The sequence below is a fragment of the Talpa occidentalis genome, unplaced genomic scaffold, assembly GCF_014898055.3.
Source record: "Talpa occidentalis isolate TD23 unplaced genomic scaffold, MPIMG_talOcc4v2.1, whole genome shotgun sequence".
NCBI classification, from domain to species: Eukaryota; Metazoa; Chordata; class Mammalia; order Eulipotyphla; family Talpidae; genus Talpa; species Talpa occidentalis.
In genome coordinates this window covers 153,548,391-153,574,469 of record NW_026555331.1, presented here as the reverse complement: position 1 = coordinate 153,574,469, position 26,079 = coordinate 153,548,391, and the positions used below count along the sequence as shown (strand labels likewise).

The 26,079-nt window shown below is 46.7% G+C and overlaps 1 protein-coding gene across 11 annotated transcripts in view; it reads left to right on the top strand.

The window, feature by feature from the left end:
* The window catches only part of KMT2C (lysine methyltransferase 2C), a 181,217-nt gene that overhangs the window by 101,458 nt on the left and 53,680 nt on the right, over positions 1-26,079 (top strand). For 10 of the 11 annotated variants that reach the window (XM_037516187.2, XM_037516170.2, XM_037516207.2 and 7 more), the window contains exons 14-25: positions 962-1,671; positions 9,363-9,482; positions 11,481-11,597; positions 12,207-12,308; positions 12,510-12,614; positions 17,092-17,273; positions 17,482-17,646; positions 18,483-18,592; positions 19,057-19,122; positions 20,001-20,213; positions 22,758-22,886; positions 24,459-24,578. In XM_037516187.2, coding sequence (XP_037372084.1) covers positions 962-1,671; positions 9,363-9,482; positions 11,481-11,597; positions 12,207-12,308; positions 12,510-12,614; positions 17,092-17,273; positions 17,482-17,646; positions 18,483-18,592; positions 19,057-19,122; positions 20,001-20,213; positions 22,758-22,886; positions 24,459-24,578 — 2,139 coding nt within the window. The remainder of the gene's footprint in view (positions 1-961; positions 1,672-9,362; positions 9,483-11,480; positions 11,598-12,206; positions 12,309-12,509; positions 12,615-17,091; positions 17,274-17,481; positions 17,647-18,482; positions 18,593-19,056; positions 19,123-20,000; positions 20,214-22,757; positions 22,887-24,458; positions 24,579-26,079) is intronic. The other variant, XM_037516195.2, reaches the window with a different exon arrangement.

The following is a 26,079-nucleotide window of genomic DNA, read 5'->3' as shown; positions in this document are numbered from 1 at the left end:
AGTACGATCTAATCTATTGTTTGATTCCCCTCTCCCCCCACACTTTTCCTCAGCTGTAATCAGCGTTCAGTAAAGTGGGAATGAAAAGTGAGATTTCATTTTGATATCAGAACATAGATGAATTTCAGTCACTGTGGTAACTAGTAAAATAGGAAATTTGTATCTCTCTCCTCTTAACAATATAACCTAGAAATGACCTTAATGGCACTGAGAATAAATGTCCTTTATCTTAGGTGGCCCTGTTTAGTAGAGCCACTTGGGACTCATGTCACTCGGGTCTCTGTTACTTTTTAACAAGATTGGAGTAAAGCTTCAGCACGCCAGCACCTCGATTTAACGTTTACTAAGTTAGTATCTTTGGTTATAGATGATGAGGATGAACAGGATTTTATCCCAAAAAGTGCATCATGGGAGGCTGCGGACCATACCCAGTAGCTCTCTGTTCTGGACTAGTCTCCAGGCTTTAACATGCGCACCTCATGTAACACCATGGAGCCTCATTTTCCTAGCTGTAAAATGAGTATAGCTTTACTTACAAAATTTTGAATCCTTTTGTAAGTGTTCAAATTGTAAAACGTATATGTAGAATAGAATCGCTGCAAGTTAATTCTGTTTTAACACTCCTCAATAGTCATACCAAAATTTGCCTTAAACTCTGAAGCTCTTTTTTAAAAGTGTTTTGGTCTATGACTGATTCTAATATACAAGCCTCATGTGTTTTCAACTTTCATTACCTTGATCATTGCCCTCCTTAACCACCTTGTGACTTAAGGCATGGGTTAGCCAAAGGTGTATTTTGAGGAAAACTTCCCTCTTTTTATCTTCCCCCCTTTTTTCTACCTAACTCTACTCTCTTCGGGGTACAAAGCTATACACCTAAAAGACATGAATGTTTTTACCTACTCATAGGTAGAGATTTTGAATCATGTGTACATTAACATAAATATTCCACATTTTGTAGACTCATCCCAAGACAAAACGAATCCTGAATTGGAAAATCAAATTACTCATGAAGTTGATAGTGAAAAAATAGAAATATCTCCTAAAGCGATACCTGTCTGTGAAGATGATCGAAGTGAGAACAGATTGGACGTGCAGGCCCTGGCCGCAGCCCTGGCACCCCGGTCCTCCATGCCAGAGGCTGGCCTGGTGGAGCCGGAGATGGCGGTGCCTGCGCAGGAGTCGAGGCCCCCTAGGGCACCTGTGGCCTCCGTTGCTGTCCTGTCCGAGGCCTCAGTGTCCCCGTGTGAGGAAAGTACTTCTCTGTGTTCCAAGGACCAGTTGGCTGTGGAAAGGGTGCAGGAGGGCATGGAGCAGCAGGATGGTTCCGAGTCTTCCTCTGCGTGCATGGACTCAGAGGCAGCCTCTGCGGCCGAGCATAGGGGCAGTGAGGGCCTGTGCCGGGGTGACAGCGCTGACCGGCTGCCGTCAGAGACCGAGGCGGCCTTCCCCTCCTCCGCCGATGCCAGCAAGGCCGCTGCGCCCTCCTCACCGCCGCCCTGCTCGGACCTGCCGCCGGCGGACGTGCTGCCTGGCCTCCCCTCAGCCCTCGGCGCATCTGTGGGGGGCATCATGTCCACGACCTACATCTCCGTCACTCCAAAAATTGGCATGGGCAAGCCAGCTATCACCAAACGGAAATTCTCTCCCGGTCGGCCTCGGTCCAAACAGGTAGGGCGGTTGTCGTGTGGTTGACGGGAGGATGTGGGGCAGTACATGAAGTAAGGGTGCAGGTGTCCTTTGGGTGGGAGGGTGTTTTCTGTCCTCAGGAGAAGCTTGGCAGAGGGGACTCCTGCCTTCCACTGTGGAAAAACAGCGCTGGAGCCAGGACCGCGGGGTGCAGCCAGAAGCGAGCTTCCTTGGAACTTCAACTTAGTTGGGTCATGTGGATGTGATCCGTTTGATGATAGTTTCTAACAGAGGACATTAGTAAAATTTTTAGTTCTGTGCCACAGTGAAAATAGAGCTTTGAAAAGAAACAGTAAAGTCTGGGTCTGCTGTAACTAATCTTTATTCTGCTTTTCTAATGTGGTGTCTATGGACATTCGTTATATTTGGATTTTTTTCTGCTAGGGAATTCCTCATTTTGATTTTTCTGTTCCTGTCTTTTAATGAGGTATTTTCATGTTGGGACTTACTTGAATAGCTTCGCAGAAAAGTCTAAGAATTATATTGTTGCTCTTCAGGGAACCAAGGCGGCTCTTCCCTGCACTGTTTTAAGTACGGTGGGTCTCTACCCGTCAGGTCAAGCTCAGTGCTGCTTAAATGGGATGTACGTGGGACTGAGGCGAAGCACAGGTGCGGTAGTGGAGCATTAGTTACTCGACGGAATGCCTGCTTTCTGACAAACGGCAAGATGCAGGCAGCTACAATTGTTCAGTCACCTGGGAATATGCAGTTTTAGGTGTCATGATTTAAATTGCTTTTGGTGATAAAAGTCTTTCTGTAGGAATAGTTATACCTTGTTCATCTAATGTAGGGATTGTAACAGCAGTAAAAAACTAAATTGAACTTTATTTTAATGTGAAAATTAGTGTCCTATAAATCCACATGTTTCATTCTCCTAAGATGCCGCGGTAACTGACAGCACAGTAGCTGCCCCTGGCCCACTGCTCTCGGGGGCAGGCGCCTCAGCTGCGGGAAGTCCTCGCCTGCCTTCCTCCAGACCTGTTCCGACTGCTTGGGAGGGACTCAGCTCCACCCACCTCTCCTCCTTAGTCTTGTCTTTTCTTTTTTTTTTTTTTGTGAGTATGTCTTTTAGCTTTATGGTAATAATGTAGTTTTGATCTGAATAGACATTAGCAGTGGGAGTTTGAGTCTCTAGTTTAATTTTGGATCAGATACATGCTTTAAGGTTGTTGTGTTATAAATATTTAAATATTCCAGTTAAATTTTACTGGTATCTCTCCTTAGCAACTCCTGTTCAGTTGAGAAACCACTAGGATTATTATTTCTGTTAATTGCCATTCCAAATACTGTGGTCTTGACCATTTACCAGTGTAGAGAATACTATCCTAACCAAATTGGACAGTACATTTAGTTGGTTAAATTCTCCTTCACCGGGGTCAGATTTTTATCACAACTGTTTTTGTAGTATTGCATGCACTGTTCTAAGAATTAATTGAGAAGTCTGAAGGCTTTGAGATTTGACGTGCTAGGTGGCAGGTGATCAGGTTTATCATTGCTCTCCGGGGCTGTGAGTTAGGAGGTGGATAAGCCACTGCTGGCAGTAGAAGTAAAATGCAAGGCTCGTGGTCTAATACAAATTTTTCTAGTAGTTCTACTGAAAAAAAATCTTAGTATTTGACCCAATTTATTCAAAATCTCTTATGTTTGGTTTACATGCTGACGTATTTCAGGTGTGTTTCAGACTCGTGACATTGGAGCCACATAGGGCTGTTCAAGGCAGAACATTTAAAAAGACATGAAAACTTAGGACCAAAGCTATTGATGAAATTAAGAGAAATTCTACACGCATTTAAATGGATAAACTAAGAGTGTTGCATTGCTTTCATTACCTTTACGGATTGAAGTGGAAGTGTTCTACTGCTCCAGCTGCTCCTACAGCACATTTTAAAACAGATGGTAATGAAAGCATTTGTCGACCAACACTGCGCCCCACATGTGTTCAGGGTACTGTAGACGGTCAGGGTACAGCCCATGGGACCACGCATGCAAGCGTTTGCGTTTGTGGCAGTCACTTCTGAATTTGAGGCATCACCCCAGAAAGAGGAGGAGATGCTTTCACCCCACTTGTTGGAGGACCATAGGAAACGCTGATCACGTGGGATTGCTGTCCCTGTGGGAGAGGCAAGCACACGAAATTTCGGTCTCATACTATGCATTTTCCGTGGAAGAGTTTGTTGTGGAGTAGATGTTGTTACTGAGCTGTTACCTGCGCCCGGGCAGCTCGTGCAGCCCGGCCCTGCCCTGAGGGGTGCACCCTCTTGCAGGCTATCTCAGGGACAGGTTGCGTCTGACTCATCTTTTATACCAACTGCCCGTTTAAATATATTCCAGCCTCTTATTTTTGAGAGGATTTTTATGGGCATGTCCAGACTGGGCCCTGGTTTGGAAGGGCCGGCATGGCGCCCCATAGACTCCCCAGCGCAGCAACCCCTCCGTGCTAAAACCGCCTGGGGTGGGTCTCCACTCACCTTCTCTGCAGCAAGGGTCCCGAACCAGGGAGAGCATCCCTGTTCTTACTATTTTTACACTCCGAGCACAGGCCACAAAAATGCTCTGAAAAAGTAGTGGGAAGTGGGGTGGAATTTTTTAATCACTTCTGAGCAGAGCAGGTGTGTTTCGGTGTCTGTCCCATTTCATGCAGCCCGCACTTGCGCTTACCTGCTCTAAGCTGGAGATCCAGTGAGTGCTGACTGCCCCGGCCTCTCCCGTGCGCTCACCTGTCTGCACGTCTCATCTCCTCTCCTCCAGCCATGTGTGGCAGTCGCCTGCCGCCTGCGCCTCAGGCCCCAGAGCTTCGTGGTCGTGTCAGCAGCTTTTATTCCACCTTCTGTGAAGTGATTTTTTTTTTGTGTGTGTAATGGTCTTAAATATTTTAAGACAATGTCATGATGAATAAGTCATCTATTATCTTTTGATAACTTTCAAATTCTGCAAGTGTTTTCTTAGAATTTTTTTTTTGCTGACTTTATAGATGGAAGTTTAAAATTTCTGTAAAGTACTAAAACTGATACTTGACAAGAGGTACTCATAAAGGTGAAATTTCTTCGATAGTTTGTTTCCAAAGAGAGTGCTGCTGCATTTTCTGTTGCACTGTAAACAGAGTGTCCTCGTCCTCCTCAGTTCAAGTGACTGCGATGAACCATAGGATTCCATAACACACTGTGTACTGCAAGCTTTTAGAATGTTGTTTTTCAAATTAATATATCAATTTCATAACCTATTCCTGTGAGAGAAAAACTCACCTCTACAGTGGAGGGTTTTAGTTTCGTTGACCACCGATACAAGTAATCAATTTCTTTTTAATAGTGGACATTATTTCTGGTTTGTAAATGCAAATATCTTAGCAAGAAGCACTGTTGACTGTTGGTTTTGTTTTAAAGATTAAAAAAAGCAATCTTTAAATCATTTAAGCCAGATCTGTGAGTTCCACTGTACAAATAAGAAAATCAGTTTTTTTTTTTTTTTTTTTTTTTGTGGGACCCTCGCCAGCGACCGGGGAACGAACCGGTGCTTTAGAGGCTGCGGGCAGCCCCGCAGCCCAGCACTCAACTGCTGCGCCACCAGGGGAGGCCCTAAGAAAATCAGTTTTTAATAAATTAGTTCATATCCAGTTTTTAATTAAGCTTGAATTTTGAAGCATCGCTTGATATACTGTATGCACAATGATGCTACGTTCCTTAATGGAAAACATACCACCTTATTAATCACAGTTATCCATTCTTGGATACATAAATGGTAAAACCTTCATATCTGATACTTTATCTCAGAAATAGTTAACTAAAGAAGATTTCATTAGTAAATATCTATCCTCTATTCTTGATGGGGAATGAAAGGTGCAATGTGGACGAGTAAATGTAGGTACCAGATGACAAATTCTTAGGACTTCTGTTTCTCTTCGGGAAAGTTGTCCTTTCCCTTGTTCGTACTTTGCCTTAGATTCACCTGCTAACAGCAGTTTTGGTTTTGTAATATGTCGGGAGGGAGTGGACCTGAGGTTGACTTGGGACTTCCAGGTCCAGCGTTTGCCAGCAGGACCTCAGTCCCTCTCTGCCCACTCCTGAAACTGAGGCTCAGGTTAGGATACTTGGGCTGGACCAGTGACCGTGACCATGACCCCCTTCAAAAGCTGGCAGCAGGGCCTCCCTGGTGGCACAGGCGGTTGAGCGCCGCACTGTGAAGCTGTCCACAGCCTCTGCAGTGCGAGTTCGATCCCGGTCGGCTGGCAAGAATCCCACATGGCGAGGCAGACCTTTCCTGTCTCACCTGCTGCTCCCCTCAGCAGTGCATTTTGTCAGTCTGCCTGTTCTCTTCCCCACTCTGTGTCTGGTGAATCCTCTCACCCTCCCGCGCGTCTGGCCTGTACTCCGGTTCTTGTATTAAAAAGTAAATAAATCTTTAAGGAAAAAAAAAAAAAAAAAGCTGACAGCAGGATATGACACCAAATAGGAGGTTGTCCACACCAGCCTCTGTTCCTGCCATTGTTATTCTCATTTCCCTACCCCACAGTCCTGTAACAGCTGCATAGTTCACGCGATTATTCATTTAACTGAGAAATTAGCCTCAAAGCAGAAAGAAGTTTAATACTACCTTTAAACAGTTTGGGGCTTTATAAGTATTCTTGGACTCGAGTTCAAGTAGTATTTTTTTTAAGGTTTCTAGCAGATTTGATAGCACACTGATTCTGTTCAGCTTTCTTTACAACTTGGATGGCTGATTTTTGAACCTTTTTGCTCTGAATTCAGTTTGTAGATAATTTTTAAGAGTTAAAGTATATTGAGTAGGTAGGTAATTTTTTTTTTTTTTTTTTTTTTATTGTGGGCGCGGGGTGGGGGAGAGATCCAAAATTCTGGACTAAAACTGGTAGAAGAATTAGTATGTCTTGTCCCAGGCTACAGTGTGTCAAGTTGATGCATTGATGCATGTATGCACCCAAGGAGACCCCTCAGCAGGAGGAGATGTTTAATAAGTGCTGACAGAAAGTGTGGGCTCTCACCAAACTGTGGTCCGGAGGCAACAGGTAGACACAGGTGTGGGGGTGACAGTGCCAGCCGGGTGCCATGTTGCCGTCAGCAGACAAGCACATCCCTGACCAGTTTATGCGAGTTCTGTTCCACGAAAGCCAAGAATCCAAAGGATGAGTTATAACTGGAGTTAATAATCACGCTGTATTTTAGTTTTAAGGTCTAAAGAATATGTTAGGTAATTTCTTTGTCAGAATATCCAAGAATAATATTAATTTTTTTTCACTTCCTATAAAACTGCATACAATCTATCTCCACTGTCTTAAGATACAATGCTTATTAAAATTCATAATGGACGTGCTGAGGCTTTTATGACACAAGCTCATCACCATAGCAGCTGAGTGGTTTCTCATTGCCCTTGACATGGCACCCAGACGTCCTTGACCTACGGAGCCCTCCATCGTGTCCGGCGTGTTAGCCAAGTGTGCATGCTTTTGAAAATGAGGTGCTGTTTTGGCATCAAAACTACATTTTAAATTATGAATAGCATACTATCTGAGAGCATGACTTCTCATGGCATGTTTTAAGCCTGTCTACTGTCGTAACCTTAAGCAGTCTCCTAGGAGGAGTTTGGGACGTAAACTAGCAGCTGTCCTCACAGAGGCACTGAGGACTAAAATGGGATATCACTCATGCCTATGCCTCCCTTCCACTAAATAATCATAAACATTAAAACATATGGCCCCAATTTGTGGTCAGCGAAGAGATCCAAGGTGTGTTGTGGTCAGGGAGGCCGTAGCTCACTCGAATACTGAGGCCTCTCTGAAGAAGACATTTCAGGCTGATCTGAACAATCACAGGAAGCAGCTGCTGCCAGGCTGGAGTCACCTGAGTCAGCAGGGCCCTGAGAAGTGAAGAACTGGGTGTGCTTGAAGGGATCTGGGAAGCCAGGGTGCAGCGAGAGCCCTAGGAGAGGCCGAGGGGCTGGCGGGAGAGGGTCTATGTGGAGAGCAAGAGGAACTGCCGAGGGGCACTCTGTCGGGTATGCCCTTCTGGCTGCAGGTGAGGGGAAGCGTGAGGTGAGGAGCAGGGGCCCTACCATGGGCTGTGGGGGGGTTGGTCGCAGACCTGACCGGCCACTGCCAGGGATGCAGAGAAGAAGCCTTGGAAAGGTTCCAATTTGCTAGTGGTTTCGAGTGACAGGGAGGAGCACATTCCAGGTGACCACAGTTTTCTGGCATGAGATCTGGGTAACATAAGGTGGGCTCTAGAGGTGTGCTGTGGCAAAGCAGGAGCACCGGGATGGAAGTGAAAACAGCTAGGAACTCGGGGCTGAGAACATGGCAGCATGGAGGGGTGGATTCGGGAGGTGACCCCGATGCTGGGCGTGCCCAGCCCGAGTGTCTGATGGTGCCAGTGGGGATGGGGTGTCCAGCCGCTGCTGTGGATACCGGAGCCTCGCTGGGAGAGAGGGCTGTGCCATGTCCACCTGGAGGGGCAGAGTGAAGGAGGGAGAAAAGACTCCAGCCACTCTGAGGTGACTATAGACCAGGGCATGGGGAGGTGAGCAAGTGGTGCCCAGGGTCAGCAGGGCTGTCGGCTGAGCCAAGAGGAGGCGGACTAAGCGGACCTGTCTCCCCTGGGTGGTTTTCCCCCAAACAACTCACTCCCTTAACTGTCTCCTCCCGCCAAAGGTAGTCAAACTCCTATTTCTGGTTAAACTCTAATGGTAGTTTTATGGTTAGTCGGTAATCACTTTTAGTTAATGTGCTAGAAACCTGGTAAGTACTGTGCTGCTACAGTTCCAGTCACTGAGATGGTAAATTACAGGGCGCGCAGCTGCATTACCTAAGTCAGGGTCCTTATCGCTTGACATTTGTTTTGTGTTTTTCTTTAAAATGTTAAATCTTTGTAAAGTAAACATTTTTCTTTACGCTGTTGAGCATCAGATTGTTGGCTGGTTCCTGGGATGTACAATGCCTTGATCTTATAAACTTTTAAGATACTTTTTTCTGTATAAATAATAGGTACTTTGGGCATTTAATTCGCAAATTTAGGACAATTTAATTTAACCTTTCTTCACTTTCCAAGTTCCTCCTTTGGATATTATCTTAGTGTGATACTTACCTAAGTGAAAGTCAAGACCCACACTTGCAGAGGGGAGTGTGACGGAAGAGTCGTCAGAGCAAACTAGGTGCCAGGGATGGCGGTGTGTCCGTGCAGGGCAGGGCTGGCCTTGCGTGGCCTGAGGGGTGTGATGCCTCCGTCTGATCACCTTGCTCCATCCTCTGCCTGCTTTGCTTGTTCATAGCACTAGGTACGCAGAACATTCTTTAAGGTTATTCCTTTCTCCTTCCTAGTGGAATGATAGTTTGCTAGAAGGAATAATGCGCAAGTGGTTTCTTGTAGTCCTAATTGTTAGTGTTTGGTTCACTTCTATTTTGGTGCTTTAATTGTTGGTTGGACAATGCTGATACCTTATAAACCTTAATTCTTAATGTTTCATTGTATTGTTTATGTAAATTATAGCTGCAAACACTTAAGTATAAAGTCACTGTAAGTGAAAAGTTTATTTTCCCTACCTTGAAGCAATTCGTCCTAAATTCCATACGTTTGCATTTGTTTTTGCTGTTTTAAAATTCCTTAGTTGCTGCTTTGACCTTTTGTGTTGCTGAGTTTTATACATCTATTTTCTCACCTGCCATATCCTAGGGGGCCTGGAGCACCCATAATACAGTGAGCCCACCTTCCTGGTCCCCAGACTTTTCAGAAGGCCGGGAAATTTTTAAACCCAGGCAGCTTCCTGGCAGTGCCATTTGGAGCGTCAAAGTGGTAAATAAAACTGCACTTACATTCATATATCATTTCTTTCTGTTTGGTTTTGTCCAAGAAAAAGTTAAGAAGTAAATCTTTTCTAGGTAAATATTTCAGCATCCAGGGCCACTTTTTAAATCTAAAAACTTTACTATGAAGAAGCAACATGCTTGTACTTTAAAATCTATTTCGTAGGAAATTGCAATTTATGTGACTGTTTTTAAGTGTAAAATGTTAATACCTTTTTCGGTAGTTACTTTCTTTTATGTTGTAGTTACCAGTATTTCCATGAGGGGGAATCACGGTTACATAGGCCAGAAAGTAATTAAGGGCTTGGCTATTCATGGTACTGTAACACACCACTACTTAGTAAAGCACAAAAGCAGAACTACATTACTGTAGTAAGAAACAGCAGCATTGCAGAGATTTCATTGTCTGTGGTAATAGCCCCAGATTCGGGGGTGGGGGGTGCCTTTTCCATGTCATTGGTGGGTGATTCTGCTAGTTCTCCAAAGTGAGTTAAGTGTACTTGATGCCTTTAGAAGGGTAATAAGTTAATTGGAAAAAGTGTTAATCATCTGAAAATGTGTATTTTACTGACTAAAGAAGGCAGTTTTTGTCTTCTATATTTTATATAATTCTAGATAAGGCTTAATTCAGACTAACCAACAATTTCAGAGCGGTTCTAGACTGCATTTTTTGCTGTCACAAAGGACAAATTATGTTTCAGCTTACTCTTGCCATGCAAGATACTGAAATTCAAATGAGTATTTGTTTTAAGAGTATAAAAGAAGGCTAGACTGACCGTTTTTGAAGTATACGCTTGATTTAATCATTGACTTGAGCTCTTTTATTTAAAAGAAAGGAAACTGTCCATTATAACCCTACTCTGTCCCTCACTCAGGGAAGTTGGAGAGATCTCAGGACAGGAGATGCAATTTGAGACCTGGAAATTGACCATATTAGTTAAAACTGAAGGGAAAAAAGACACCTTCCTCCTCTGTGTGTTTCACACTTACTCAATATATTTGACTTGGAGACAATTCTGCTAAATGTGTTGGGTATTTCAAACTGCATTACGTACCATCAGTTGGAGATGTGACATATTATTTAACTCATTAAAGGAAAAATATCAGAAAGGATTTTTCTGAGTATTTTAATAATTGTGAATGTATACAAATATGTGCAAATTCTAGCTTTTTTCATTTATAAATATGCAAGTGTGAATATAAACCAGAAAAAAAAAACAACAAAAAAATCACCCCACTACACACTTGATAAATTTTCAGGAGATTTAACATCTTCCCAGAGAATTTTTTCTTGTGCATCAAAATTCATATAACTAAAATCCATTTCAAGTAATGGTTTAAAGTCCGCTTTTTTACCCTTTTATCAGCTTTCCTGTAAACTGTCCCTGGGATACTGTGACAGAATGCAGAGCACTATCTGTCTTTTAGACAGACAGCTATTACAGTGAGGAAAACCAGCACTTAACAGCAGAGGGAAATGCTGCTGTACACTAGCAATGATTAGCTTTCATGCTACAATGGGGCAGAATAGACTAGTGGTTAAGAGCATGGGCGCTGGAGCAGACTGGCTAGCTCTGCGTCTGGACTACCCCAAAGGGGTAGCAGTGACCTGGGGATGTGGGCAAGAGTGGAGCGCGGTGCTTGCTCAGGTCAGCTGGCCCGCCCTCCCCTCCTGCCCCATGCCGACAGCTCTGCTTTCGAGAGGCCTGAGTGAGGGGAGCTCGGGAGCAGAGGCGAGGCCAGCGGTGGGGGGAGGATTCGCAGGGACAGGCCCAGGACTTGTCTGAGGTAATGGGCATCTTATATTTCTAGTTTGTAGAATACATACTGAGAGAAAATTAATAAGCTGGTCTCTTAGTGTGTCATGTGATCAGAGTAAAAGAAGGGGCAGGTGTTGGTGTGATATCTAGTGAACGTTCTTTCTCACATTTGTATTGAATGTTGTTGCCACTTTGCGAGCTGCTGACTTGCCCTTCTCTGCCTGCAGGGCCGCGGGTCAGGCTTTCCGGGAAAGCGGAGACCGAGGGGCGCCGGCCTGGCGGGGCGAGGTGGCCGGGGAAGGTCCAAGCTGAAGAGTGGAGCCGGCGCACTGATGATGCCGGGGGTAAGGCCCGGTCACGCGGATGTGCGGCTGGGTTTTTAACTGTGCTTTACTCTCTCTGCTTTGCATTTGTTTTTAATAAATACCTTTGCCGAGGCTTTTAAGAAAGGAAATCAGTAGAGGTGACGTTTAATTTTAACTTTCCACTCAGTAGACCCAAAATGCCATCATTTCAGTGTGTGATGTGTCATGTAGGCAGCATGGCCTGTGAGCTGTATTTGCGTTCTTCTTTGGCACTAAGTCTTTGAAATGTGGTGTGTCCATGTTTTCACTTTAAGCATTCCTCAGTTTGGGCCAGCCACGTGGCAGGCCTGACATTTTCCAGCGTGATGCATGTATACAAATAAACACACACTACAATTGTGCCTTGATTAGAACTTCCATGTCATTAAGTCTTACTAAGGATAGGCTTATGTTTTTTCAATATTTTCTAATTCTAAAGAATGAATAATGTCATGATTTACAGCTTTATGGTAGTATTGTCACAGTAATATAATTTGAAATTTTTGGTGTAGAACTTGGCAAAAATTGCATTTTAAGTGTTTCTTAAACTTTTCATTATAATGCAAGTGAAAGATACAACTTCCTGTCTGTGTATTTTGGTTTTTATAGGTGTCTGCTGCCGACATTTCATCAAATAAGGACGAGGAAGAAAACTCCATGCACAACACAGTGGTGCTGTTCTCGAGCAGTGACAAGTTCACGTTGCATCAGGTTTGAACCGAAATACTCATTTTCCGCTTTTGAACTTGTCTTTGCCCATTTCTGTTCTGTCCCATGTGCACCGAGGTCATCTAATGCTAGCATGAGTGCTAGACCGGCTTAGCAGGCTTCTTTTTAATTAGGAAGCCAGCGGGCAGGTGTATTCTTAGGTTGATCTCCAGTCAAAACAATGTTGGCATGTTCTGATTTCAGGACATGTGCGTGGTATGTGGCAGCTTTGGCCAGGGTGCAGAGGGGAGGCTGCTGGCCTGTTCTCAGTGCGGCCAGTGCTACCACCCGTACTGCGTCAGCATCAAGGTGAGTGCATGTCCTTGTCATTTCCCACTGGCAGCCACTTTCGGGTCCCCAAGCCCTCTCGTGGTGTTTGGATCATTATATGTATGGGGCAGTGCTTTATTTTATTTTACTTTATTTTTTAAAATCCATTTATTTATGGGCCTCCCCAGTGGCGCAGCAGTTGAGCGCCACTCTGTGAAGCTGTCCACAGCCTCTGCAGCACCAGTTCGATTCCCCACCAGCCAGGGAGAACCCCACATGGCGCAGCAGACCTCTCCTGCCTCGCCCGCTGCACCCCTCAGCAGTGTCTTTGGTCCGTCTGCCTATTTTGCTCCCCGCTCTGGCTCTGGTGAATTCTCTCACCCTCCCGCGCTTCTGACCTGTACCCCAGCTCTTGTATAAAATATATAAATCTTTAAAAAAATAATTCACTTATTTATGCATACAAGAGCTGGGGTACAGGCCAGAGATGCGGGGGGTGAGAAGATTCACCAGAGACAGAGTGGGGAACAAAACAGGCAGACTGACTGAAACACACTGCTGAGGGGAGCAGCGGGCGAGGCAGGAGAGGTCTGCTGTGCCATGTGGGTTGCTCCCTGGCTGCCCGGGGATGGAATGTGTACTGCAGAGGCTGCAGATTGCTTCTTAGTGTGGTGCTTAACCCCTTGCGCTGCCAGGTGGGCCCTGGGACAGTGCTTTAAATGTTGCTTTGAAAGTGATTCCTCAAGAAGCTGACTCCTATAAAACTGTGGCCTCAAATTCTAGAGATTATGTACATTTTACATGTGTATTTATTTGCATGATTTTAATTGAGAACATTCTTGATGCTGTAATTTGTGAAGATACACATGTATTTGATTCCTCCCATCGACTGCGAGGGTCTCAGGATTCCCCCTTCCTGGAATCTCGTCATGTTTGTGCAGAATAGCATGGTTTGTCACCCATCGCTGGAGTTCTTGATTTCTCCCACTTTTTCTCTCTGCTTTGGCTTGTCTGGTTTCTATACATTTCCCCAAACTCTGCTACTGTGCAGTGTCCCATCTGTTTTTAAGCCTATCACATGAGTTTTTCAATCAGATAATTGTCTTTTTAACCTCATTTCTATTTTATAGTTTAGTTACCTTACAGGTTTTAATTTTTCCTTTCAATTACTTGTAATATTCGTGGTTGTCTGCTAAGTTCATCATCTCCGACGTTCTCGTGGTAGGTCTTCCTTGCCTTACATCTCGTAATTTTTTATTGAACTGTGGGCATTGTGGAGTGTGATGGTCTGCTGTTGGGAGTCTGGACTTTGTTCCTTCAGAGAATGCTGCCTTTGGCTGTGGCAGGTGGTGTTGGGGATGTTTGAACCTCCTGAAATTTGTCATCTTTTCTGTGATGGACCTTGAGGGCCAGCCCTCCGTGACTTGGCTATTTGCAAAGTTCTTGGTCATAGAATCCTCAACACCTAAAAATTATTGAAGACCTCCTAGATTTTTTCTTTCTGAGATTAATCATTACTGAATATTGTAATTATTGGGAATATTTTAAAACACACACAGCTTGTATGTTGTCAGCATAACGTTGTGATGCATCACAAAGCCGCTCTACAACTTTTGCAGTGAGCAAAGTGAAAAAGACAAGTAACATCTTAGGATTATTATGAAAATAGCTTTGACCTCAGCCGCACCAGGGGCCCCCAGAGCACACTAGTGGTCTGCCTGCTGCTGCTCTGGCACTGGTCTAATGCCATCATGGCCTTTGTGGGGTCTGAGTCTGCTCCCCAGACCCTTCCATCCACTGTGTCTTTTTGCTCTGGTCAACAGCCAGATGTCTTCTGGCATCATGTGAGCTCCGGTAGTTCTCAATGTAAAAACCCTTGTTGTGGGTCCTCGGTTGGCGTCCTAGAGGTGTCGCTTGGCCCTCAGCACAGACTTCGGGGCTCTGTATTGATTCCTGGAACTCTTCCTCACTGTCACGCCTTCCTTTCCAGTAGTCCTCACATTCCAGCTTCCCTGGCCTCCCTGAGCACTGTCGTGTGTCCTGAAGTCAGCGAGGCCAGTGTGCTCTGGTGGAGGTCTGTCTCCCGGGCAGCTTTCTGGAAAATGTCAACAGGCAGAACATCACAGGACTCACTGTGCCTGCTTTGCTCTTGCAGAAACCACAGTCTGGCACTGACTGTTGTCCAAGATCTGAGCAAAACGCTCCATCCTTTCATGGTGCTTCATGATGGAAAGGGTCCATCCCAGTTATTCCATGTAGTGGAAAGAAATACCCACCGTGTAGAGAGAAACAGCTAATGTCATCCCAAGCTTGCCTTCCTCCTCAGCCAGAGGCGGGTGAATTCTGGCAGAACACATCTAGTATAATCGATGGACTCTGGGTCAAACCTAATTTGAAAAAGTTCTTTAAAATAGCCAGTTCAGTAGGAGAAAAAAGAGTTGATAGGAGAGCCCTGAAACCCATAGTTAGAGAGAATCTGATAGTCAAGAAATTGTTCAGAGGCTGATGTTCTGCAGATTGGTCGGGCAGCACGCCTGATGTCGGGGCCAGGGGAGTGAGGGCCTCGGCCGACTGGCGTGAGCCTGAGGCCTGTTCACGTGTGGTGACGAGGGCTGAACAGAGCTGCTGGAGAGTAGGCTGTCAAGGATCACGGGACAACTTGGTAAGAAGATGTGGTGTGGAAAACCTTTCTGCTGTGAGATGCCCTGGTGTGTCTGCTCCATTTGCCTGTCTTCTCAGCAGGGACTGGGCAGCCGCAGCCCAAGCAGAGAAGGCCTCTGCCTGTTTCTGTGAATAAGGTTGCATTGCACGTGCCTGGCGGGTTCCGCACGACTGTGGTCATTGTCCAGCTGTGTGCATTGCAGCGTCCAGAGGGCTTCCTGTTGGCTCCTTTGCAGAGTGGGTTTGCCGGCTGCTTCTCTCTGCTCTCCCTCTGAGGCCTCTCCTCCCATCGGGCAGATGATCGTCATCACTTGACAGTCTAAGCCTGATTTAAAAAGCCAACGGGCTGATCTGCCTCACAGAGCGCACGCTTGACAGTCAGAAGTGTTAGCGGCCCGTGATCCCAGCAGGCTCCCTCTTCTCTGCTCCCTCATCTCCCACTGGCCCCCACACCGGATCCTCCCAGCCTCCCCGCAAGAAGCGGCAAGCTCTACTGGGCGCGAGACTGCTTTCTCTGTGGTAGGTTTTGTTGGCTTTCTGCTGATGAAACATCCCGGTGCCTTGTCTGAGCAGCCTGCCGTGGCGTCTGTGCTGCGTTGATTGGCGTGAACAGTGCTGGCTGTGACTCCGGGAATGTTCCTGGGCCATCGGAGTAGTGCTCTGTGAGTTTTTAACAGCGAGAAGAAAGCAATGGTTTATGATCTTTTTTGAGTTTTGTTTGTTGTTAACCTGCTATAGAAGTAGGATCGTATCAGATGCTTTGGGCAAGGACCTGTTTTGGGGGGGAGCTTCCCAGCCCCTCTCTGCTCCTCTCCCCTGTTCTGATGTGTGCCACTAGCTCCTAAGTCTCCCGCTCAGCCCTCAACCTTCAACCTCTGGACTGGTGTCTGATGTCGGGTTCACTGTTCTTTGGACCCCACATCTCCCTTCTCTGTGGCGTTTGCCCTCACGTTGTTCCCCACCTTCTGAGGAACTTCCCAGAAGGGGTTTTTAAGCTGAATTTTGAGTCCTAGTATGTTTAAAAGGCATTCTAGCAAAACTTCCATACTTAACTGTTTGTGCAGGTGAAAAATTGTGGCCTGCAGAATAATTTTCGGTAGATTAGAAACTGTTGCTTGATACAGCATCCAGAGTAGGATACTTTGATGCCTCTTTGGTAGGTGTTACTGTAACTCTTATTTTTCTCTCAAGTAGGGTTTTAGGCATTTTTCTCCACGATCTGTTTCTGGGTCACCTGCCTTCTCAGCACACGGTCATGGTGTTTGTGGCCCTGTCTCTCTAGCTCCAGGCTTTTGAGAGCCTTCATCTGATTCCAAATTCTTAATATTAAATAGTACGAAAGCTTTGAGGTGTTTTTCAGAAGAACAGAGAGTCTCAACTTTTTCTGCTGATGCAGACTTGAAGCAGAGGAATGGGTGTGAACTTCAGAATCCCTTGCTTCAGAGCCTAAAATCCTCCAAGGTCCTAAGAGGTCCTTGCGAACTCAGGTTTTACCTTGTTTTTAACCAATTTTATATTGATTTAACACATAGTCCTATGCAGTGCACACACATTTCAGAAGCATGAATGTGTGAAACATCATAGGTGAAAGCGCTGTCAGGGCATGCCCAGAGTCACATGCACATCAGATGGACTTGATTCCTTTAAAATACGCCACCACACCTGCAGGGTGGTGGCTGTGTGGACAGGCCCTACTGTCTGGAGTGCTCTTTTTGGGGGTGGGTCCCTGCCAGTGTGAGAACCCACCCCGCGCGGCCGGCCCTTTGCCTGCTTCTTGTGCAAATGCAGCCCCAGACACAGCCTGCATGCTCATGCGCAGTGAGGGTCATGTGAGTCACAGGGTTCTCTCTTCCAGATCACGAAGGTGGTCCTGAGCAAGGGCTGGCGCTGTCTCGAGTGCACGGTGTGTGAGGCCTGCGGGAAGGCCACCGACCCGGGGCGGCTGCTGCTGTGCGACGACTGCGACATCAGCTACCACACCTACTGCCTGGACCCCCCGCTGCAGACCGTTCCCAAAGGAGGCTGGAAGTGCAAATGGTGCTCGAGGACTTCTATCCCCCCTTAGCCTCCCTAGTTCCCAGAGTTCTCACATGAGTTTTTCAAAAATTAGCCACATCGACTTACTTGCATAACGTGTTGATTGTGGTAGATGCCCCTGGCAGGAGACTAGGATGCGCCTGTCGGGCTCATGTAGTTTCTGCAGCAGCAGCCAAGTCAGGAGACTGAGCCGGGTCGTTGCTTTCAGGTGTGTCTGGTGCCGACACTGCGGGGCCACTTCGGCGGGCCTGAGGTGTGAGTGGCAGAACAACTACACGCAGTGCGGGCCCTGCGCCAGCCTGGCTGTCTGCCCCATCTGCTGCCGCAGCTACCGGGAGGAGGACCTCATCCTGCAGTGCAGGCAGTGCGACCGGTATGTCCGTGTGTCCGTTCCATGCCCCCCTCCCCACCCCCCGCTCTGCAGGTGGCAAAAGGGGGCCGGCAAGCAGCCTTCTTCCCTCCCGTGCTGGAGAAAGCGCACTTCTGCTTTCCAGGTTCCTGGTGAGTCAGAGACGCACACACTTTCCTGTCTTGTCTCAATTCCAGACTTAGGATTTTTAACTGGGGATTTTGGCATCACACCCTCTGCCTGCATGGCCCGTCTTTCTCTGGGGTGTTTTCTGTGGAGCATCTTTCTCTGGGGTGTTTCTGACTTGGTTCTGCGGAGGGTCCTCCATGTTCTTTCCTCGGAGGTCCAGATCCTAGCTGTCCAGAGTGGGCGCTGAGCGCCCGCCCCAGGCGCATGCACATGTGACGTCCGAGACGTGACGTCGGTCGTAGCGCAGGTTCTCAGGACTCTGCTTCTGTCCCTGTCCGAAGGCAGGGTCGCCCTGTGATTTCCCCAGACCGTTGGGCGTCACTCTGGTGAGCGGAGGTTGCTCTGTTAGATGTGCTTCCACGTGTGCCCCTGACTCTTCCCACTCCCCCACTCCCCCCTCCTCCCTCACGCCCTGCCCATGTCCTGGGGTCTCTGGGATGCTGGCTCTGCGGATGCACGACACCCACAGCCTCATGTCTTATGCCCCATGTCCCTCCAGGGCTTGTCATTCCTCAGCCTGGAAAGGGCCGTGGGTCAGCAGTAGTGGCTGAAATGGAACTGGGGCGCTCGAGGTGGGGGCTAGTGTCAGATGACGGGGCTCCACACTGCTCCAGAAGGAAACTGTTCTTGAAACACCTCCTCGTTTTAATGTGCTTTTGTGGTCTTTCTAGGTGGATGCATGCGGTTTGTCAGAACTTCAGCTCTGAAGAGGAGGTGGAGGCCGCGGTAGACGTGGGGTTCGACTGCAGCGTGTGCCGGCCCTTCATGCCCCCGTCCAGCGGTGAGGGTGCAGGGAGGCTCAGCCGCCAGCCACGCACCCCCCCCCCCAACCCTTCCTTTTTCCTGAAACTCTTACTTAGGCAGAGTCTTTAATGAAAAGAAGTTATTTTTTGTTATAAATTAACTCTTATTACCCCATTAACATATTGTAACAGTTCACTTATATAAAGGGAGGAGTGAGTTCAGCATGCATTTTAGATAGGAAGTGTAATTTTGTTTCCACAACTCATAGTCCTGTTAGTTACCGACAGTGTGGAAATCCGCTGTGGGTCCTGTATGCTAGTGGGCATGTGATTCCTTCACTACTTCTCCTTATTTCAGAGCCACCCTGTAGCTCTGTTGATTGTTAAAACATTTATTTGAGTAACACAGGTACAGAAGTAAGAAATGTTTCTCACATGTGAGTCTTTAAATGAACTGTACCTTTTCTGAAAAACATGGGCGAATTTTTGTTTTCCATTTCAGTGCCTTCCTCGGACTGCTGTGAATCTTCACTTGTAGCACAGATTGTTACGAAAGTCAAAGAGCTAGGTAAACACTTCACTTGACTGTCTTCACAAAAAAGCCTACAGATGCTTATTGTTTGACATAACTGATGCGCCACACGTCACCTGAAATCTGTTTTGGTGTGGGGTGTTGGGTGTAAATGCCCCCATGGAAGTGGTCATTCCCGGAGTTGATGGTAAAATGTTCTGTGCAGCATTAGTGGCACAAGTTTTCCTTAAGTCTCAACAAACTGGCAGTGAAAATAACGGCTCTTAAAAATACCCATTAACCGCACATATTTGCTTTGGTTTCATTGACATATCACTGGGCTTGGTTTTCATTTGCAGAAAGTAACTGGGCAGATTCCTTTAGAATTAACTCAACCTCTTACTGTTTTCTGGAATAGAGCAGCCTAGAATGCTGAATAACATGATAGCCCTACTAAATACTGTTCTTTCTTACTTCCTGATCTCACTCACCTTGTGCAGGTGATTTGCCATCACTCCCCTGACAGTGTTGGGCTTCCAGGTGGGCCTCTTGGGCATTCGTGGGTCTCCCATGTGGCTGCACCTCAGCCTGCAGGCTGATAGGACGCTCCAGCAGAGACTCACAGTTGATTGACTAAAGCATTGCCTTTAGCTCAGCACTTTCTTTCTAAACCCTTACATGGATACCTGAAAATAGAAATGCCGGGAATTTCCATTTATTAAAAACATGCAACCGTCCGCCTATAGTGCAAGGAAGTGTGGCTGCTTGGTCTGTCTGAGCTAGTGCTGACTGGTAGGTCATGACTCCTGCGCTGTGCGGACAGGGGCGTCAGAGAAGCCACACTCCCTTGAAGTGTGTTTGAAATGCTGATCCACTTACCAGTCAAAACCGAGGTGAGACTTGTCATTTGCATGATTGGGCTGCTGTGATTTTAGATCCACCCAAGACCTACACCCAGGACGGCGTGTGTTTGACTGAATCGGGGATGACTCAGTTGCAGAGCCTCACGGTCACAGTTCCAAGAAGAAAACGGTCAAAACCAAAGTTGAAATTGAAGATCATAAATCAGAACAGCGTGGCTGTCCTTCAGACCCCTCCGGACATCCAGTCAGAGTACTCCAGGGACGGCGACATGGACGACAGTCGAGGTGACCCGTGGCCTTCCTGGGCATGTGTTGGCAGGAGTTAAAGCTTGTAGAGCAGGCCGCCTCCTCTCACTTAGCTCCCTTGAGGTGGTCTGCCCCACTGAGTGAGCGGTGCCTGGGCCTGCACCTCTCCAGGCTTCTCTGCGTCCTTCTGGACAAAGTGGATGGCGGAAATCCCAAGGATCCCAGGGGCACTTGGTGGCTGGGCTTCGGGGAACCGGACAACAGAGCAACCCTGCTTTGCTCGAAACTGGCTAAAGTAGACATTGATCTTCAAGTGGAAGTTAGTAGTCAGATATTCATCATAAACCAGCTGTTTACAAACATTTTCTTGATCAGAATAACGGGATTTTTTTTTTAGCTGAGTTCTGCAGTGTTCAGTGATGATGTGGTAACTTCCAGGTCATTCTTTCCTCCCTTCACATGTTCAATCGCATGCGGTCCTGCTCAGCCTCGAGTGTATTCTTTTTCTTCTCAGAAGATTTTAGCTTTCTTGAAGGTCTCTTGTATGGTCTGGTGGGCTCTTCTTATGTGCTCAGGTCTCTGTTGCTGACATTCCATTAGGTCATCCTTGATGTCGGCCTGATTAAGTGAGGGACCAATACTGGCCAGAGGCGTAACTGCTGGCATCCCTGGAGCTGAGTGGGGAAGCCCCTGAGGGGGCGGGAGTGTCAGCACTGAGTGTGCCTATGTGCTTGGCCCCGTCAGCAGTCGCCGCACCCCTGTCCCACTGAAAGTTGTTCCAGAGCCCCGAGTCTTGCCATTCGGAACAATGGCTCCCACATTTGGGGCTGGGCAGGAGGTCTTGGGGAGTCTGATTTTGGTACCTAATACCAACAGGATTCTCTGTTTCAGCTTCCTCCCACCCATTTCCAGTGCTGCCTGGTTCTGCCAGTTCCTCAGCCTTTTAAGAATTGTGTTATAAATGGGGATTTTTTGTTGTTGTTGTTCTTTTCACTCCGAACTGAGAATTTGCATCTCCTAAGTTAGTTATCATACATCTTTCTGCTTTCTCCTTCCAAAATCCCGTTTTTATAGGTTTATCTTTTGAAAGTTGGTCACATCACTGTTTTTCTTAGGGTTTCGTGAGAGTGAAATTAGATGCATGAATTTAATCTACCATCTTAACCTAAAATTTCCCTCATTAATTATCAGGTGGGTTTCTTTTAAGACAAACACTTGGTCTCTTTGGTGCTTGTTTGGTTTTGTTAAATAAATACATCTTTTTCCTGGCTTAGTCTTCACTATATGGAGCTCTTGTTATCAGATTGGTAGGGAATTGTGCTCAGCCAGCCATCTGATGTCACAAAGAACGATCACTGCTGTGGCAGCACAGGTATGTGTTCGGTGTAACACTTAGAACAGTTGAGAGGAGAACAGTTTAATCTTAAATTACTTGCTAGCTTTGTCTCTGATAGCACAGTGTAAAACACTGCAGCTTGGGAAGGTTTGTTTCAACCACAGTGTTAACATACGTTCTCCTCTGAGCTTGAGCATCTGTATTCACAATGTGCTTTCATGACTGCCTTCTCTCAGTGACATATTTCTTGAACATCTGGCCATGACCATCCTGAGGGTGTGACTGGTGATGAGAGTCTTGATGCCTGTTCCCAGGGAGAGCAGGCTGAGCAGGAGCCTGCCCTTGAGAGAGCAGGGCAGGAAGCTGCAGTGCCGCGCGGGAGTTTGCAGCTGTGGCGAGGCCTGTCTAAATGCCAGGGCTTCTGAGAAAGCCGTGCTCAGACCTGAGTAGCTGGAAGGCAGAGGTTGGCGAAGTATTAGAAGAAAGGACTTGATGCTTTCAAGAAACTAGAGAGCGCCCATGTGGTAGAGGGAAATGAAGCCCAAGAGCCTACAACAGACCCTTGGGATTTGGTCTTATAATTTGGTCTTTATTTTGTGGCCACTGGAAGACATTAAAGGGTTTTCGATAGAAAATTGATCAAGAACTGATTGAGAAGATGGTAAGCTCGGAGGTAGGGGTTGGAGGGGGAGGAAAAGAGTATTGCAGTCAGTCAAAGTGGGACTGACAAGGTAGTGAAGAAAAACATGCTTTCGAGAGATTCTGAGGAGCCTTGATAGTGGGAGAAAAGAGATCAGGAATTGTTAAGGCTGCCCGCCAGGATTCCAGCTTCTTGTTCCAGGGTGACACCTAGGAAGGAAAAAGATTTATCTTAAACCAGTGGTTGAGTGTTGGACGTAGTTTTCAGTAACAGGGTGATACCCAACTGCAGCTTTAGTTGGGGCACAGAGGAGAGTTGTGGCTGGACAGTAGCCTTGGGGTCTTGGGCGTGGAGACGTAATTAACAGCAAGAAAATACTTTGTTAAATACAAGCTGTTGAACAGTCCGTCATACCCACCTCTGGTTCTCCTCTCGTTCGCAAGGGCATCAAGTAGCTTGAGTTCCGTGACCATCTCTTCCCTGTCTCTTCCTCTGCATTCCCTGTTGCCCGGGAGACACAAGCAGGAAGGCTCGGTGCCACTGTGAGGGGATGATTTGGCATCTTATAGGTTTTTCCAATTTCATCTGTGTGTTTGCTTTTTTCTAGAAGGCGAGCTTATGGATTGTGATGGAAAGTCAGAATCTAGTCCTGAACGGGAAGCCGTGGATGATGAAGCTAAAGGAGTGGAAGCAACAGAGGGTGTCAAGAAGAGAAAGAGGAAACCGTACAGACCAGGCACGTGTCTGAGCTGGCATTGCGGATGGTTGCCTTGGGTTTGATTTACGAGAAGTGCAGTGTCGAGGGGTCAGTTAGAACTGATCAGGGTGAAGTACAGTGCTTATTAAACTGAAACTTGGTGTGTATAGATTCAAGAACTGAGCTATTCAAATACGCTTTTTAGGTGATGAATCCCTTTTGTTCGGTATGTGGATACTCCACAATAAATTATTTAATGCCTTATCACAAGCCATTTTAATAATGGTTTACTAAATTGGCTTTTATTTACCCTTGAGTTTTGGAAGTCATTTCTGTTTCACATGATGTGTGCCTTTGCTATTCTTTTTAACTTTTAGCTTTCACTTTCTCATCCTTTGATGTTTTATTAAACCTCCCTCTGCTAATGCAGGAGCACGCACGTGCAGCGCGAAGGGGCAGGAAGGCTCCGTGCCTCCAAGACATGCAGGCCCAGCAGCTCTGCGGCCGGTTTTTGCTCCCTCCGCCTCAGGGTGGGGAGTGAAACTGTCTTGCTCGTTAGACTTTATTTGTAATAAATAAATAAAGCCTTATTGGAAAAAAAATTACTGAAATGAATATAGTGCAGACCTTGGAGGTTTTTTTAAGGCAGTTTATTAATACTTTCCTAGTCAAGAATATGTCCAGTTGCATCTGTACAGTCTGCTCGTATTTCACTGATAGGGCCAAGCGTTCTGTGCATTCTGGTGTGTGAGGACAAACCCCAGAAGGGCGCCTTCACAGAGGGCCCATCTACGGTCAGGACCTAGACTGACTTCCGCCAAGGCATCGTGGAGCAGGACGCATGCCTCTCTTCACTAGGAGGGGAGGGCACACTCACCCCGTGAGACACTGCAGCTTTCTTCTGGAGATTCCTGTTTCCTGGTTGCGATTCCCTTCTCAGCCTCACCCAGAGGTCGCCCTCTGCTTGGGCACAGAGGCTGCTGTTGAATTGCTGTGTCAGGACAGAGCGGTTGGTGACTGACAGGCATGTCGCCAAGCACTTGCCACCTGTGGACTTAGTTTTGAGAACACGTTTGAGGGGCTATGCATCACCCGGCTTTACCGGTGGGGCAAGTGAAGCATTGAGAAGTTTTAAGTAGCTTGCCCAGAGTCAGGTAGGAACTAGCACTGCACAGTCTGGCTCCAGATTCCCTGCTCGCTCTTAAGAGCAGAGCAGTCGATGTCTCGGGTCTGCAGTCTTAACTGGGGAGAACTGCGTCCAGCATCCCCGAGGTCATGCTTTCTTTGCTTGGCTCATCTAATTTACTTGGCCTCCTCCCAGCCGCTGTCCAGATAAGGTGAATGTTGATGTGAGCTGCTGGTATTCATTAAGGAAATCAGTGTCCCCCCGTTCAGCACCTGCTCTGCTGTTGTTCGGGAGAGGACGTGCGTGTGGTGTTTCTCATTCGATGGATTTCAGTCCTGTCTGGTCACTGATAGAGGAAAGACAGTTTTGATGGATTTGCTTCTTCCAAACTTTTGCATTTTGCATGAAACTGTGACGATTGGTTTTTAACGAGCCCATGTCCCACTGTGTTGTTGATGAAGGTAACTCTCTTCTCTTCTGGACAGGTATCGGTGGATTTATGGTTCGGCAAAGAAGTCGAACCGGGCAAGGGAAAACCAAGAGATCTGTGATGAGGAAAGATTCCTCAGGCTCCATGTCTGAGCAGCTGCCCGGCAGAGACGATGGTATGACACTGGCTCGGGGACCTCCCCGTCCTTGGCTTGCCCCTGCAGGAGAGAACGGTCCACTCCGCCACTGCCGCCACCGCTTACTGTGCTCACTCCTGGGAGGCTGGAGCGCCGAGAGCTTGTACCTGTGATGCAGAGCTTGGGTTGGATGATGAAAGGACGTAAATCCAGCACTCTTAACAAGTTTTTCTTCCCATGTTAAATACAAAGTTTAGGGACTAAATCACTTAGTTAGATAAGGTATTTTGGAAGCCTTTACTTAAGCTTTTTGTTTGAAAAAGACAGGGTACCCAGACAATTTTTAACAGAAACAAAATGATGTTTTAGAAATAACATCTTCCAATTAACATTCTCTTGTCCTGCCGTTGGAAAAGAAAGCCGAGGCCTTGCCTTGCCCCGCCCCAGGCTCTGCTCAGCAAGTGCTGCTCCTTTTCCAATCTGCAGGTTGTTCTAATGAAGATCTTGTAACTGGTGTGTGCTGTGTGCTCACAATTTGAATGTTTTATATGGAATGGAAAGAAAAGTGAGGTGTTTTCAGTACGTGCTCTGAACACACCTCTTCCGTCACTGTGGGGTGGCGTTTGACCTGTGAAGTCATAAGAGTGGGAGCAGCATATTGGTTGTAAAGACGTTTCCAGTGTGACTTAGTATGACCATTCCCTGAGATTCCTTTTCACACTTTACCTCTCTGTCTTTATTTTGGCTTCTACATCATTTCAATTCTTTTTTTTTTTTTTTTCCTAGTTGACTATTTTGTTCTTTCATCTGTCTCGCCCAGAGTCACCCATTGAGTTTTTAAATTCCATGTGCAGCCTTTTCGATATTTCAGGACTTTGTAATTTCTCTTTACAGAGTGGTCCTCTAGTTTCAGTTGTCTCTTTCTTCTTCACGTACCTGATTAGAAGATAAAGTAGCTAAGAGCTTTTCACAGCTGACTGCACTCTGCATCTCTTGGCTTGTGTTTGTGTGAGATACATACAAACATATATGTTAAAATTTTTTTTTTTTAAAGATTTATTTATTTGTACAAGCACTGGGTACAGTCAGAAATGCGGGAGGGTGAGAGAATTCACCGAGCCAGAGCGGGGAACAGAACAGACAGACCATCGAAATACACTGCTGAGGGGAGCAGCGGGCGTGGCAGGAGAGGTCCGCACGTGGACCCTCGCCGGCGGCCAGGGATCGAACCGGCACTGCTGCAGGCAGCTTTGCAGCCCAGCGCTCAACCGTTGCGCCACCGGGGGGGGGGGGGGGGGGGGGGGCGTTGAGGACTGAATGGAAGGTGGGTTGTTGTTTCAGAGTGTGCACTTGTTACTGCCAGGAATAACAGCTGCCGTGATTTGCACTTGATTCTTAGCTTGGGGTTTTTGATTCACCTATGCTATTTACATATAAATTCAGGTTCCTTAAACATTTTTGGCCTGTACTGAGTTTGAATTCTCAGGAAAGATTTTAATTTTTTAAATATTTTGCCTTTCTACCTGTCACCGAATTCCGT